We start from the raw sequence: 14,894 nt of genomic DNA on the forward strand, positions 1-14,894 counted from the left end.
ACTAATCCAAGTATTTTAAAATTTAATAATAGGAAATTTTTGCCTAAAGCAAGTATTTTATTATCTGCTACATGTAGCTATTCACAGACTGTAATAGTATGTTAGGAAAAGACATGTAGTGGCTAATATGGTTTATGTAAAAGTTATTTTATTTTTTATCATCCAGCCCCAAATGTCAAGAAGTTATTTTAACTCATAAAAAGAACTTTTGTGAATCCATACTTACAGGATCCCCTCCAGAGGCAAATGAAATAGACTGCATATGATGATTTGCAATAATCTGAAAAACATAAACATATATGCTAATATAAATTAATCGTTATTTCTAGTTACATACAGTCTAACAGTAATAGACATACATTTGTTTGTTTTGTTTTTGCCTGATCAGCATCCCTTTGAAAACCACCCAACCTACACTCTATAATAATCTAATTTAAACCACGAGATTCTGATGATTTTGTGATGCCCATCTCACTGCCCTTGCCCACCCAGGTGGAACATTATCTAGGGCTAGCCAATCAGAAAATACCATCTCTCTGGATACAGCAGAGCCAATCAATGTCTTTTGGCAAGAACTGAAATGAATAATAGGAGAGAAAGCATCTCTCTCTGCCATTAAAAACTATGTAAGCCCAAAGCTTCTAGGGGCCATATTACGCTGCCATGTGAGAAAAGTCTGCTGGAATATGAAGCTTTTCTTCTGATGAAAAACAGAACTGAGAACTAAAAATACGAAAAAAGTCTGGTGGTAACATTTGTTTCATCACTTTAACCAATATATTTCACCCTCTCCCTTTATATTTTTGTTTCTTTTTGCAAAAGTTAGTTTGAATTTGATTTCAGTCATTCACTACTAAATGTATCCTGAGTAAGGCACTAACATTAAGACTCCTAATATGAGTGAGAATCGCCAAGTAAACTGCATTAATTAGCTAAGAAGACTGTCTTCTATTTGAGAGTCTAGGATTGCTTGTTTGCAAACCACAGTCTAATGACCATTTGCACAGACATATTTGTCATGCTATTTTGAAGGTTCATTAAAACTCCAACTATGCACCTATTGACTAATCCTGTTTTCAAAATTGTGTGACAGAATCTACAAAAGCTGATTATATAAGATGACCAAGCAATTTTATTTCTAGATGTATATCCAACACAACTGTGTAAATATGTGCAACAAAAAATATTCTCAAAGAAGACAGTAACTGCCCTGTTCATAACAGCCCTAAATTGGAAACAATTCCAATAATGACTATTGTAATATTCAAATGGCGGCATACTATATAGCAGCAACATGTTTGCTGAGCAAAAGAAGTCTAACACAAAGAATATATACTGCATGGCTTAATTTATATGAAGTTCAAAACTAGGCAAAATTATGGTATTTGAAATCAGAATAGTGGTTATTTCTGGAGCACAGGAAGAAGGGGCAAAAGATTTTCTGGGATTGCTGGAGTTTCTTGATCTGAGTATTGGTTATACAACTGTTCATTTTGTGATAATTATTATGGACTTATTATCTGTGTACTTGTCTACATTTATATTTCAGTAAAAACAAAGTCAATATACAAAGATCAATGTCATTCCCATATATCAACAACAGTCGGCCAGGCGCAGTGGCTCACGCCTGTAATCCCAGCACTTTGGGAGGCCAAGGTGGGCGGATCATGAGGTCAGGAGATCAAGACCACCCTAGCTAACACAGTGAAATCCCATCTCTACTAAAAATACAAAAAATTAGCTGGGCGTGGTGGGCACCTGTAGTCCCCGCTACTCGGGAGGCTGAGGCAGGAGAATGGTGTGAACTCAGGAGGCGGAGCTTGCAGTGAGCCGAGATCACGCCACTGCACCAGCCTGGGCTACAGAGCGAGACTCCATCTCAAAAAAAAAAAAGAAAAATAGCCAATTAGACACTGTATTTCGGGGAGAAAGGTACACTTTGTAAGAGTACTTTAGTATAAAACTAATAAGAATCATGTAATGCTTTTTGGAAAACTTCATTGAAGAGTATATAAATAAGACCTGAACAAGTAGAAAGATATATATCACTTTCATGGATGAGAAGATGGTATTACAAAGGTGTCAATCCTACCCCAGATTAATTTATAAATTCCATGCAATTCCAATAAAAATGCTTCTAAAATTCATACGGAAGAATAAATGTGCAAGAAGAGCTAAAGCAAATTTTAAAAGAACAAATGCTTAAGAATTCCCTTATCAGATAACAAGAAATATTATAATATCATATTCAAGATGCTCCTAAATTCATATGAAAGAATAAATGCACAAGAAGAGTTAGCACAGTTTTTTAAAGAACAAAGACGAAATATTCCTGATCAAACCGCAAGATATAAAACTGTAGAAATGTCGCAAGAATTCAAAGTCTAAAAATAGACTCATGTATTTAAGAACTTTTAGTCTATGATAAATCTGACACCAAGCAGCAGTCAGCCAGAAATTATGTGTCCATGGTGAGGAGAACTAGAGCAGGGGCTCCCGACTCCTCTGGCCACAGACCAGTACCAGTCCGTGGCCTGTTAGGAACCAGGCTGCACAGCAGGAGGTGAGCAGTGGATGAGCAAGAGAAGCTTCATGTGTATGTATGTACTGCTGCTCCCCGTTGCTCACATTACTGAGTTCTGCCTCCTGTCAGATCAGCGGCGACATTAGATTCTCATAGGAAAATGAACCCTATTGTGAACTACGCATACGAGGGATCTAGGTTGCATGCTCGTTATGAGAATCTAATGCTTGATGATCTGAGGTAGAGCTGAGGTGGTGACGCTAGTGCTGGGGAGTGGCTGCAAATACAGATTAACAATCGCAGAGAGCTTTGACTACACAGAGACCATAATAAATCAATTGCTTGCAGACTCATATCAAAACTCTATCAGTAAGTAGCAAGTGACACTTAAGTTGCATCTGGTGGCAGGCTACATAGTGGCAAGTGAGTTGATGTACTTCAGTTGTACAGCTGCAGCTGATGGCAGGCTTTAAGTCTGAATCCGACGATTTTAGTTTGTGCCTGGCCCACCCATTATTTTATTTACCACTTCCATCCATGTCTCTTTCCTGCACCGTGCACTTTCTCAGTCACAGTTTTGGTAAGCCCATAAGCTAACCCTAGCCAAAATGAGTAAAAAACAAACTTCACTGGAGAGGTTCTTTGAAAAGGGGGAAAGATCCAGTGATGAGACTGCAGAAGACTTTAAGACTGCCAACAAAAAGAAAGCTGCATTTGAAAATACCAAGAGTCCTACTTAAAATACCAGTTCCTTGCAACAGGTGATTCACATTATCCAAGCTTGCTTTGTATAATATGTAGCAAGCGGCTATCTAACAAAGCCATGAAGCCTTCTAAACTGCTTTGTCACATGGAGACCACGCACCCTGCATTAATACACCCTGCATTAACACTAAGCCTTTGGAGTTTTTCAAAAGAAAACAATGTGAACGCAAAGAATAGAAGCAATTATTGAAGGCCACCACTTCATCAGATGTGTTTGCACTGAGAGCATCATTCTTAGTGGCTAACCACATTGCTAAAGCTAAGAAGCCCTTTACTATTGGTGAAGAGTTGATCCTGCCTGCTGCTAAGGACATTTGTCATGAACTTTCAGGAGAGGCTGCAGTTCAAAAGGTGGCATGTGTTCCTCTTTTGGCTAACACCACAACTAGATGAACTGATGAAATATCAGAGGATAATGAGGCACAATTGTTAGAAAGGAACAATGCTTTTTTGTGTGTGATATATTTTTCAGGAGGATGTGAATGAGGATATGTTATATGTTATATGCACTTTTGTTGCCAACCAGCACCACAGCTGCAGAACTATTCAAGTCTTTGAATGATTACATATCAGGAAAGTGGAATCAGTCATTTTGCATCGGTATATGCACGGGTGGAGCAGCTGCCATGACTGGATGGCATTTTGGTTTCACTACTCAGGTCAAAGAGGTCGCTTCTGAATGTGAGTCTATGCACCGTGTCATCCATAGAGAAATGATGGCTAGTCGGAAAATGTCACCTGAACTTAACAACATTTTGCAGTATGTGACTAAAATTATCAACTATATTATACATGCCCTTAACTCACATCTGTTTGTGCAGCTCTGTGAGGAGATGGATGCAGAGCACACACGTCTTCTCTTACACACAGTAGTGAGATGGCTTTCTAAAGGTAGATCACTGGCCAGAGTTTTTGAGTTAAGAGAGCTGCTTCAGAGATTTCTTTTTAGAAAAACAGTCACCATTGGCGGCACATTTCAGTGACAGAGAATGGGTCACAAAAAAACTTGCTTACTTGTGTGACACATTCAACCTGCTCAGCGAACTCTGTCACTTCAGGGACGAACAACAACTGTGTTCAACTTGGCAGATAAGGTGGCTGCATTCAAAGCCAAACTGGAATTATGCAGGTGACAAATGAACACTGGGATTTCTGACATTTCAAACATTAGCAGAGATTTTGAAAGACACTGAGCCAGGGTCTTCTTTCTCCCAGCTGGTGCATGATCACCTATCTCAGCTTTCAATATTTTGAGCATTACTTCCTGTATTAGTCAGGGTTCTCTAGAAGGACAGAACTAATGGAATATATATATATACACACACATACGTATATACACATACACACATACATATACACATATATGTATATATATGTAAAGGGGAGTTCATTAACTCACACTATCACAAGGTCCCACAATAGGCTGTCTGCAGGCTGAGGAGAAAGGAGAGCCAGTTCGAGTTCTAAAACTGAAGAACTTGGGAGTCCAATGTTTGAGGGCAGGAAGCATCCAACACAGGAGAAAGATTTAGGCTGGGAAGCTAGGCCAGTCTCTCTTTTCACATTTTTCTGTCTGCTTATATTCTAGCCAAACTGGCAGCTGATTAGATTGTGCCCAACCAGATTAAGGGTGGGCCTGCCTTTCACAGCCCACTGACTCAAATGTTAATCTCCTTTGGCAACACCCTCACAGACACACCAAGGATCAATAGTTGTATCCTTCAATCCAATCAAGTTGACACTCAGTATTAACCATCACACTTCTCATCCACAAAAGACGGAATGGATCTGTGACCCATTTGTGAATAAGCCAGGTGAATCCACTTTGTCCACGCTAGAAGAGGATCAACTGCTTGATATTGCAAATGACGGTGGCCTTAAAAGTGTGTTTGAGACAACTTCAAATCTCCATACGTTCTCGATTAAAGTCAAGGTGGAACATCCTGAGATTGCCACAAAAGCCTCCTTCCATTTTCAACATCCTATCTTTGTGAGGCAGGATTTTCCACAGTAACAGCAACCAAAATGAGATTACAAAATAGACCGCACATAAGGAACACACCTCAGGTGTCACTGTGTCTCATCACCCCCAGATGGGACCATCTAGTTGCAGGAAAACAAGCTCAGGGCTCCCACTGATTCTACATTATGGTGAGTTGTATAATTCTACATAACTACAATGTAATAACAATAGAAACAAAGTACAGACTAAATGAAATGTGCTTGAATCCTGTGAGTATACAGTCATATAATTCATATAAGTATATACAACTTAAAAGCTGAGGCTTTTAAGTTGAAGGTAAAAACAGGTAAAACATGTTTTTAAAAAACACACAAAATAGTATTTTGCTATGAATACATAAAGACACATGTAAATGCAAATAAAAAGAATTTAAAGAATACACACCGCATTGCTAATAGTGGAAAGATAACTCCCAGACGAAAAGAAATGGGACCAAGTATTTCTTCACTATAACTAAAAAAAAAAAAAAAAGTACAATATATGTTGTTTGTGAATTTAACTTTTTAAATGACAACACTAAAAGGACACAATGGATTAGTTCTTAATATGCTGATCTGTGGTTATGGATGTTGTCTGGTTTGGAGACGTGGATTTAGAAGTCATCAGTACATCGGTAAATTGCCTAGGGGAGGAGGAAGAAGGGGGCGAAGGAGCATTAAATGTTACGAAGGCCATGTAAGGTTATTTTCCGGTTTGCAGCATTACAAACAGCAGTAAGGTTAAGTAACACAGAAACTGTTACGCTCTTGCACGCAGGGTCCCTACATACGAAGTTCGAATCGATGGAAACGTAGCTCAAAAACCGACGCCAACACCCCGGGTAAAACATTGAGCTACTCCAACCACAGTGGCGCGCCAAGCAGGAGGCGGTACCTGAGGACCACGCCTGCGCGCGGGGTTACGCAAGCGCGCAGCCTTTGGGCACGCGCACGAACGCACGGCCGCGCAGCATCTATCTTGCTGGAAGCTTTTTCCGAGAGGTTGAGCGGTTTGCACAATGTCGGAAATGGCTGAGTTGTCCGAGCTGTATGAAGAGAGCAGTGACCTGCAGATGGATGTGATGCCTGGCGAGGGTGACCTTCCGCAGATGGAGGTAGGCAGCGGGAGCCGGGAGCTATCCCTGCGTCCCTCCCGCAACGGGGCCCAGCCACAGCTCGAGGAGGAAGGCCCAATGGAGGAGGAGGAGGCCCAGCCAATGGCGGCGCCAGAGGGGAAACGGAGCCTTGCTAACGGGCCCAACGCTGGGGAGCAGCCAGGCCAGGTGGCGGGCGCAGACTTCGAGAGCGAGGACGAGGGCGAGGAATTTGATGACTGGGAGGACGACTACGACTATCCCGAAGAGGAGCAGCTTAGTGGTGCCGGCTACAGAGTATCAGCCGCTCTTGAAGAAGCCGACAAGATGTTTCTGAGAACAAGAGAACCAGCCCTGGATGGCGGGTTTCAGATGCATTATGAGAAGACCCCGTTTGATCAGTTAGCTTTTATCGAAGAGCTTTTTTCACTGATGGTTGTCAATCGTCTGACCGAAGAACTCGGCTGTGATGAGATTATTGATAGAGAGTAGTTACATGCTGTTAAAAGAGGAGGAAACTACTTGAGGAGGGACCCAACTTTCCGCTATCTTTTGGGTTCATTCCAGATAGTTTTGTGCCATTGAAAAACTTGACCTTCAAAAAAATTTGTTTTTCAGAATAGAAGACAATAGGACAGTGACTGCACAGTTGTGAAAAAGGAAGAGAATCATTAAAGAAAAAGAAAGATTTTAAGACCGTTGAAATCTGTTATCAAGAATGCCCTAAAACACCTATGGCTTTGACTTTGCTGATCCAGATTATTTTCCTTGCATTGGGGAAAATCTATTTCATATTTGTTTGCTGTAAAGATGGTTTTGCAAGAATAAGTCATGACCAAGACAAACTGTCAATACAAGAGCCGACTGATACTAATTATATAATGAGAAAAAAATGTATCCAACTAGGACACGTATCTTTTGAGTTATTTGGACTGAACGCTTAAGAAAACTTGGAAAATTCTATTTTGTGATCTAGTCAAGCCACAGTTATCAAAGGCTACATTTTCAGTGTAAGATAATTGGAGTATTCTTCATTATTCCAAAAGGATGAGTAAACTCAAATATGTATCACGTGTGCTCTGTATCTTAAGATGTGTTTCCAAGAACATCTGAAATTTTGTTTGTACATGTATCTTGATCATTTATAAAGCCACTGTGATCTATAAATCAAGAAAATCCATTGTCATAACCATTTTTAAAAGTCAAAAATTAAGACATCCTTAATTAAAAAGTTTCAAATCTAGACACTAAATGTGTGTGAATGTACAAAGAAAAACCATTGCTCATGCTGTTATATACTAGAGAAATTTTGTTTTGCTTGCTGTTTTAACTTGACAGGTGAAAGACTTTAGTTGAACTTCATATTGTAAGAACTGTTAATAAAAGTTGTCAAGTAAAAAGTCCTATATCTAAAAAGACTTTATGAACAGTTATTCTATCAACTTATAAAGGTTTTAAAACTGCCCAGAAATTACGTTGGTATCTGAAGTTTCCCTCTGTCTCCTCCTCTAATTAAGCTTGTTATTTGTTATGCACCAGCATTGGAGATAATAAAAGTTCTTGTTCTGTGTATTTTGTTTGGCTAATAGTATTGCATACATACTTTCTCTGTATACTACTTTCTATTGTATGTGTTAACCAGTATTAAGGAAAAATGATCCAGCTTCAGCTATCTAATTCACAAATTAATTTCTGGAAATTAAACTTTGTAAATTAAGTGTTTGCCTTTAAGAATTTGCTGGTCTGGGAAAACCTGCCCTATCAATGAGTATGTTGCCGTGGTTACCTTACTAAGATGCTGAAGTTCTAGGAGAGTAATGATTACATCAGAAGGCTAGGTTCAGCAAAATGAGTATATCAGCAGGTTTTATCATGATCAGTAAAAAGGTTCCAAATGCTTCTGCTCCATTATAGCAGTAAAGAACGAATATCCAATGCAACAGGACAATTCAGAGCCTTATTTATTTTATGGTCATCCTGTCTTTTGGGGAGAGAGATCTGTAAAAGATAGGACTGTGACAAGGCTGATCAGAATTGCTCAGACACTAGCTGGGTTGGGAGGGAGAGATGGTGGAAGTAAAATGTTGGTGCTTAGACTTCTTAATCCTACTGCCTCTTCCACTGCTTTCTCAATTAGCCTGTAGCTACGGTCAGATGAGTGTGGATAGATAATTAATTGCATGCATGATGTAAATTAGTGTGGGTGGGGGTATGCTAGTGCACAATAAACTGGCTGGTTTTATTTACCTCCAGATCTTTATCTTTACCAGGAAAGTTTATCTTTACTAGGAAAGATAAACTCTTGAAAAAAAAAATCTGAGGTCCACAAACTAGAAGGTTGTGATTCTGTTTCTCTCTGGGACTGAGTAGGGCACAAGAGGTGGGGGTGGGAAACACTATTGCATCTGAAGGCCCATCTTGGGGAGAAAAACCTGGGCTCTGCAATTGGCTCGGTTGTTTTTCAGTCTTAAAAATAGGGAGTAAGCTGAGAGACAATGAAAATTATAAATACTTGTATTTATTGAGGATAGAAAATTAACATTTTAACACCCCTTTTAGGGGTGTAAAATTATTTGTATTTCTTTTACATGCAGTTACCACAGACAGACTACTTGGTTAAAATTTGGGTTCTACTATTTATTAGCTCAGTAACTGGGAAATTAATCTCTCTGGCTCAGGTCCTAAACTGAAAATAGGAACAATTGGATGTACCTTACAAATTGTGAGGACTAAATGACGATGTGTGTGAGTGTGTGTGTGTGTGTGTGTGTATCTTCATTTAAGGGAGCTAGAGAAAGGAGTTCTGGGGAAATTCTAACTGATTTTGCAAGGTAGGGGATTTAAAGAAGCTTTTGAGTACACGGTGTGATTAGGGAGAGTTTTCCAAATTTATCCATACGTATTATAAATGTTCACTTAGATCAGATATCCCATGTTGGCTGTCTTCAGGCCACAGATCTATTTTGTTTGGTTCATTCTTATAATTTTAAGAGACCAACATCTCAGTACAGAGACAGCAGCTAAAAATCTAGATTCTTACCTTTTTATTATTTTTTTTTTAAAGTAAAAGATCTGGGAGCCTTTGACCTATAGACCTATGTAGCCAACAAACAAACAAAAAAAAAAGCAAAAAAAAAAAAAAAAACCATCTGATTCACCTTTAGACAAGGAAGGTATTCTGTTTGCCAAGTTCCTCAGTGTTGTCTCCCCAACGTAGAGGCCAGGTAGCACTTGACATTTATCATTGGGCCCGCACCATTGTTTTTTCTTGTGCTTGCACAGCTTGCATTACCTACTTGGCCTCTAAATATCTCAAGTTGCCTGTCCTTGTAGAGACTAAAGGATGTCTCAATTTTTGCCTGTTTTACCTTAACTCTATTACCCTTCTGAATTCAGTACCTGTTAGAGTTGTAGAAATCAGTAAAGAACTAGTGGGAGTGTGAGCAACTGAGACTCTCTGACTTTGCTTGAGGCCCTAAAATACTATATTAAAGTATGTCAATAAAGTCTGTTGCTTGAATTTTAAAACAAGGAAATACCTATAACTTACCCTTGCAAAAATATATTTTCCCATCCTGAAATATGGTAATATTTAAAAATTGCAAGCATTGCATGTTTAATATTTTCTGCCTCTGGAGGTTTGTAAAATATTTTCTGGGAATGAATTGTTATATTCTTGATGTTCTCAGTGGCCAAAGATAAATGTGAACTATCTGTTCCATAAATGCTATCATCTATGAATATATCCATAAATTTGAATCTTTGTTTTCAGTCCAAAGTATACCTTAGAAATTAAGTGGGGATGGAGAAGGCATTAGTATTTGTTTGTATTTATTTTAGAACTTCCAGTGGTAGCGTTAAGGATTTAATTAATCCTTTTCTTGTGCTGTATCCACAAGGTCTCTCATCTTTGCTGCCTTCAATTCTTAAACATTTTAGTTGCCTTTCTCATGGGACATAAAGCTTCTTGAGTTGAGGCCTCTACAGTGGCACATCTCTCCCCCATACCCCGAAGCCATTTCCCCTAGGCCTGCAGAGAAGCTCAAAATAGTTATTAAAAATCAGCCCTCAGGTCTGAGATAAATGAGATCTTAACTTTGGTCCCCACTCTAGCAGTGGGCTGAATACAACCCCATTCCATGCCACCAGTGCAGAAAAGCTATGGATTACTTTCAAAGGCACATCATTTTACTATAGTTACTGGTAATGAAAACCACCCGTTATCCTCACCTCTGTTTTGCCTGAAAGATTATGGATGGGTAGTAATACTTTGCCCTAAAGAAGGGTACTGAAGGGGAAAGAGAGGCTGAGAATAAACTCTGCCCCACCACATACACCACAATCCCATTCATAAATTCCTCATTCATTTCAGACACCCCACAGAAAGGGCCATCTTAAAAAATGATCATTAGATTCTACCCAAAAGGCTGTCATTATGATGGCTTCAGCTTTGCCTACTCTTCCTCCCTTACAAAACTCTGAGATAATCCGAGGGCTCCTCTACTTAGTGAGATCTCATAACTAAAAGCATTGAGCTTGCGTGGTACCATCCATGTGAATGAAAACTAAAAATAAATTTTGCATCTACATATGTATTGAAGTCAAAATGTCAGAATGACTGAATGAATGTTTCACCACCCACATGTGTTGTGTCTTCCAAGTGCAGCCCAAAATGTTATGCTGTCATGATACCAATGGTATCACCACTCTTGGAAGATCAATCAGGACCCAACTAGACAAGAACTTATTTGTAACTGTTTCATATTAACACTTTTCCTCTAAGGTGTTGTATAATACTGCTTAAACACTGTATTTTATTCTGTTTTTTAATTTAGAAAATAAAATAGCCCTCAAAACCTGTACTTATATGTTACTGATAATTTTATAATCTTATAATATGCTCTTCCTATGAAGTACTGAGTATATGAAAAGGTCTCTGAGAATATTTGAGTAAATAATAATAATAGGTATCATGTGACTGGCACATGCTATATAATTTACATCTATTATCTCATTTAATCCTCTAAACAGCCCTGTGAGACACTTAAAATCCATCCCCTCAGAAACCTTATAAATAAGTACCATAATCCTCATTTCACTGATAAGGAAAACTGAAGCCCAGAGTAGTAGAGTCATTTGCTAGTAAGTTGCAAAGCCAGCATTTCAACCTCATAAGTAACCTCAGACTTTTAGCATGTTATTATTGCTAAGTACATATTAAACCTTGATCAACAGCACTCCATATGGTAAAACCTTAAGTGTAAAGAAACTTGGATCACAACATATTAGACAAAGAGGAAAATCAGATCCTAACACACGTACATAACCTGATAGAAGGAATTTCGTTTAAAAAATTAAAAGCAAGCCAAACAAAATGTCCTGGTTTAGGTACATATTTAGCCCAATGCCTACGTATCTTCTACATTTGCTTCAGCAATGCTGTTCTTTGAGAAATGAGGTTCACAATGAAAACGTAGGCACACCACAGTACAATAAATTATTAAGGAAGAAAACATTATCTTTTTACAATAACATTTTAGAAAGCTTCTCAACCACAAGAATTGGAAGAAAATATTTTCTGCTTAAATTTCAGTTCGCTAGAACATTAACCCCAACCTTTCCCCTTTGTTGCTCATCTGCACCCTGGCCCAACACACAGTCTGTTAGTTGTGATAACGGAATTGCTATCCATTTGGGGAGAGTTGGTGGAGACATCAATGATCTATTCAATGATATGAGTTGCTAAATGGTATTTTCTATGTTCTTTGCATCTTAGTTCTTCATTCAAAGCCAGTTAGGTAGGGACACCTATGTAGGTGGTTACATGCCCCAGTGATGGGTTAGTAATGCTGTTGTTCTAATGATTGTGATGCATAAATCTTCAGCAGATTTTTCCCTTGTGCTGTATTAAGTTGTAGGCATACTCTGTCTAAAACTTTATTCTTTTCATTATCCCCAGGCTTCTCTGGAAAAATAGATATGTTTATCTATAAATGACATTTGTGATCTTACCTGTTGGTTGTCAAGATTCATCAATGTGAGACTGCATGTTGAGATGGTCAGTTTTATATTCATTCCTGAAAACTGAAGATTACTTTTGCCAAGAACTGTTGATAGGAACTTAACTGGAGGCTTTAAAAATTAAAGAAGAAAAACAAAACACTGTTAGGAATTTTGTTACAGAATAAATGTTAATGTTTTTTAAATGTTAAAAATGAGTCAAAGTCCAAACTCTTCCTCTTTATTTTACTTTACGTAAATCAAATGAAAGGGAATGGTTTTTATTAAATAAACTTTTTTTTTTTAAATTAGGATGCAGCAAATTCTTTATTAAGTAGTGAAATTTAGGCCCTCAGAACTTTCTCATAGTTTCTCTCCTCCCCAGGTGCTGGGAGTGGGCTCCTGCTTTAATGTAAACAAATTCCTGTGAGAGTTTAGACCAGCTGAACTCTTGAGTCCTTTTCAATACTACAAATCTAAAAAAAGAAAAATTTGACAATCCACTGAATCTAATGCCACAGAAGGCATTGATGAACTCTCCAATTACGTAACTGCTTCCTTCTCTGAAGCCATCCCTGTTCCTCCCTCACCTTTCCCTTGCCAGAGTTAAAAAGTCCTCCCTACTAGTCTAATTGTTACCTTCAAATAACCATGATGCCTGAAATTCTACCACTGGGCACTCTTTTAGGTTAAACCATTGTTTTCAGAAGGTCCCCAATTGTTAAAATGAACAAATATTACTAGGAAGGGGTTAGCCCATTCCACATTAACTCATTAATAAAGATGATTTACCAGAAATTACTAATAAAGATTTAGAGGAAGATCCTGAGGAAAGGGACATGTTTTGATAAAAGTCAAAATTCTGGACCAGGCATTTCTCAAGGAGAAGAGGTGTGGGGGTTTGGTGAAGAATCATGAGAGCAGGGGGTACCCAGCAATTATGAAGAAAAGCACTGGGGTCATATGTCAGGAAAAAGGTACCAACAAGGGGGCGAGAGGCTGGGCTGGCAGATTTCCTCAGGCAGAAATGCCACTTACCAACTGATGACCTTAGACAAATAAACTTTCTAAGCCTCAAATTCCTTTTATATAAAATGTGGGGGAAAAACAGTAGCCACCTCATAAGGGCTGTTGTGAAGATTAAATAATAACTAGAGAACATTTAGCACAGTATTTGGCTGGTTACATGAGAGCTGTTAGTTAGTATTATTATTACTTATTTTTGCCCTTCCTAACATTAAAAATTCTAAGAAATAATTTGAGAGATTTGAATGCTTTGATGGATGCTTGGATTAAGTCCTGAAATCCTCTACTGGAAAGTGGACCAGATGATGGAAATCAGTGATTCCTCAGCATATGAATCAATACTTTGAGGCAATCAATGAAAACACAATTTGTTTCTTTCCTAGTTTTGCTTTTATATTACTCTCATTTGATTCATTCTGGAGCCATACCAAACTGTTAAACACACACTGTTGAAATTTAATGTACAGTTTTATTTTTAATTCCAAGCACATTCTAAAATGTAGTGCAAACAATGTGAGGAAGGAGCCCTACACCTTACAGCTATCACCACATCATAAAGCTGACTCTTGGTCTACTTTCTTTGCTTCTTACACAGCTCTGGGCAAAGCGAGCCACACAATTCAGGGATTTTGTGTACCCCACAGTGATTTTATTTAATAGCAAGTTGCTCATTTCCTTCTCTAGAGTTTCTTTTCCATGCTAGTTTTAAAAATATTACGAGGCTGGGTGCAGTGGCTCATGCCTGTAATCCCAGCACTTTGGGAGGCCGAGGTGAGCAGATCACGAAGTCAGGAGTTCGAGACCAGCTTGACCAACATGGTGAAACCCCGTCTCTACTAAAAACACAAAAATTAGCCAGGCGTGGTGGCGCGTGCCTGTTATCCCAGCTACTCAGGAGGCTGAGGTAGGAGAATCACTCGAACCTCGGAGGCGGAGGTCACAGTGAGCCAAGATTGGGCCACTGCATTCCAGCCTGGGCGACAGAGCAAGACTGTCTCAAAAAATATATATATATATATTATTATTATGAAATACAAATTAAATTATAACACTATCTCATAGTCGAAAAGCATTTTGTTATCTGTAAGAACTTTTACGTAAATCACCTTAATTTTGTTCTCACCATAACCTTAATCTCGTGAGAAATGCCCAAAATGTATTTATTGTATAGGAGACAAAGTCTTTCATGCCATTATTAGAAGTGTCCTAATAGTTAAAAGACCCATGGAAGAGAAAGGAGTGGAAAGCACATGGGATGGGCAGTGAGGCAACTGGAATTTAAGTCCCAGGTGTGATCCTAACTTGTCAAGGGACCTTAGACAACTCCGGAACCCCTCAATGTTTTCGTTTTCAAAACAGGAGTAATAATACTATCACTTCCATTCTTCTACCTCTAGCCATGGGAGGTCTTAGGAGAATCAAATTGAGTATTAATAATAAAGTATATGGAAATGCATAGTATACAGCGAAGTGCTAACAAACTG

The 14,894-nt window shown here is 38.6% G+C and overlaps 2 protein-coding genes across 3 annotated transcripts in view; one reads left to right on the plus strand and one right to left on the minus strand.

The window, feature by feature from the left end:
- EID1 (EP300 interacting inhibitor of differentiation 1) overlaps window positions 1-12,594 on the plus strand; it is a 73,562-nt gene extending 60,968 nt beyond the window's left edge. The window contains exon 4 of one of the 2 annotated variants that reach the window (XR_008494151.1): window positions 12,344-12,594. Coding sequence is in view for 1 of the 2 variants with exons in the window: in XM_054451194.1 (XP_054307169.1) it covers window positions 6,310-6,876 (567 nt within the window). In the remaining variant the exon portion in view is untranslated. Of the gene's footprint in view, window positions 1-6,068; window positions 7,957-12,343 lie in introns of those variants that run through there. The other variant, XM_054451194.1, reaches the window with a different exon arrangement.
- Window positions 1-14,894, minus strand: part of SHC4 (SHC adaptor protein 4) — a 144,500-nt gene that overhangs the window by 47,911 nt on the left and 81,695 nt on the right. The window contains exons 4-5 of the mRNA XM_054451193.1: window positions 12,397-12,516; window positions 227-280 (exon numbers count right to left, since the gene is read on the minus strand). Of these exons, the coding sequence (XP_054307168.1) occupies window positions 227-280; window positions 12,397-12,516 (174 nt within the window). The remainder of the gene's footprint in view (window positions 1-226; window positions 281-12,396; window positions 12,517-14,894) is intronic.

Source organism: Pongo pygmaeus, chromosome 16 (assembly GCF_028885625.2).
Source record: "Pongo pygmaeus isolate AG05252 chromosome 16, NHGRI_mPonPyg2-v2.0_pri, whole genome shotgun sequence".
Taxonomy (NCBI): domain Eukaryota; kingdom Metazoa; phylum Chordata; class Mammalia; order Primates; family Hominidae; genus Pongo; species Pongo pygmaeus.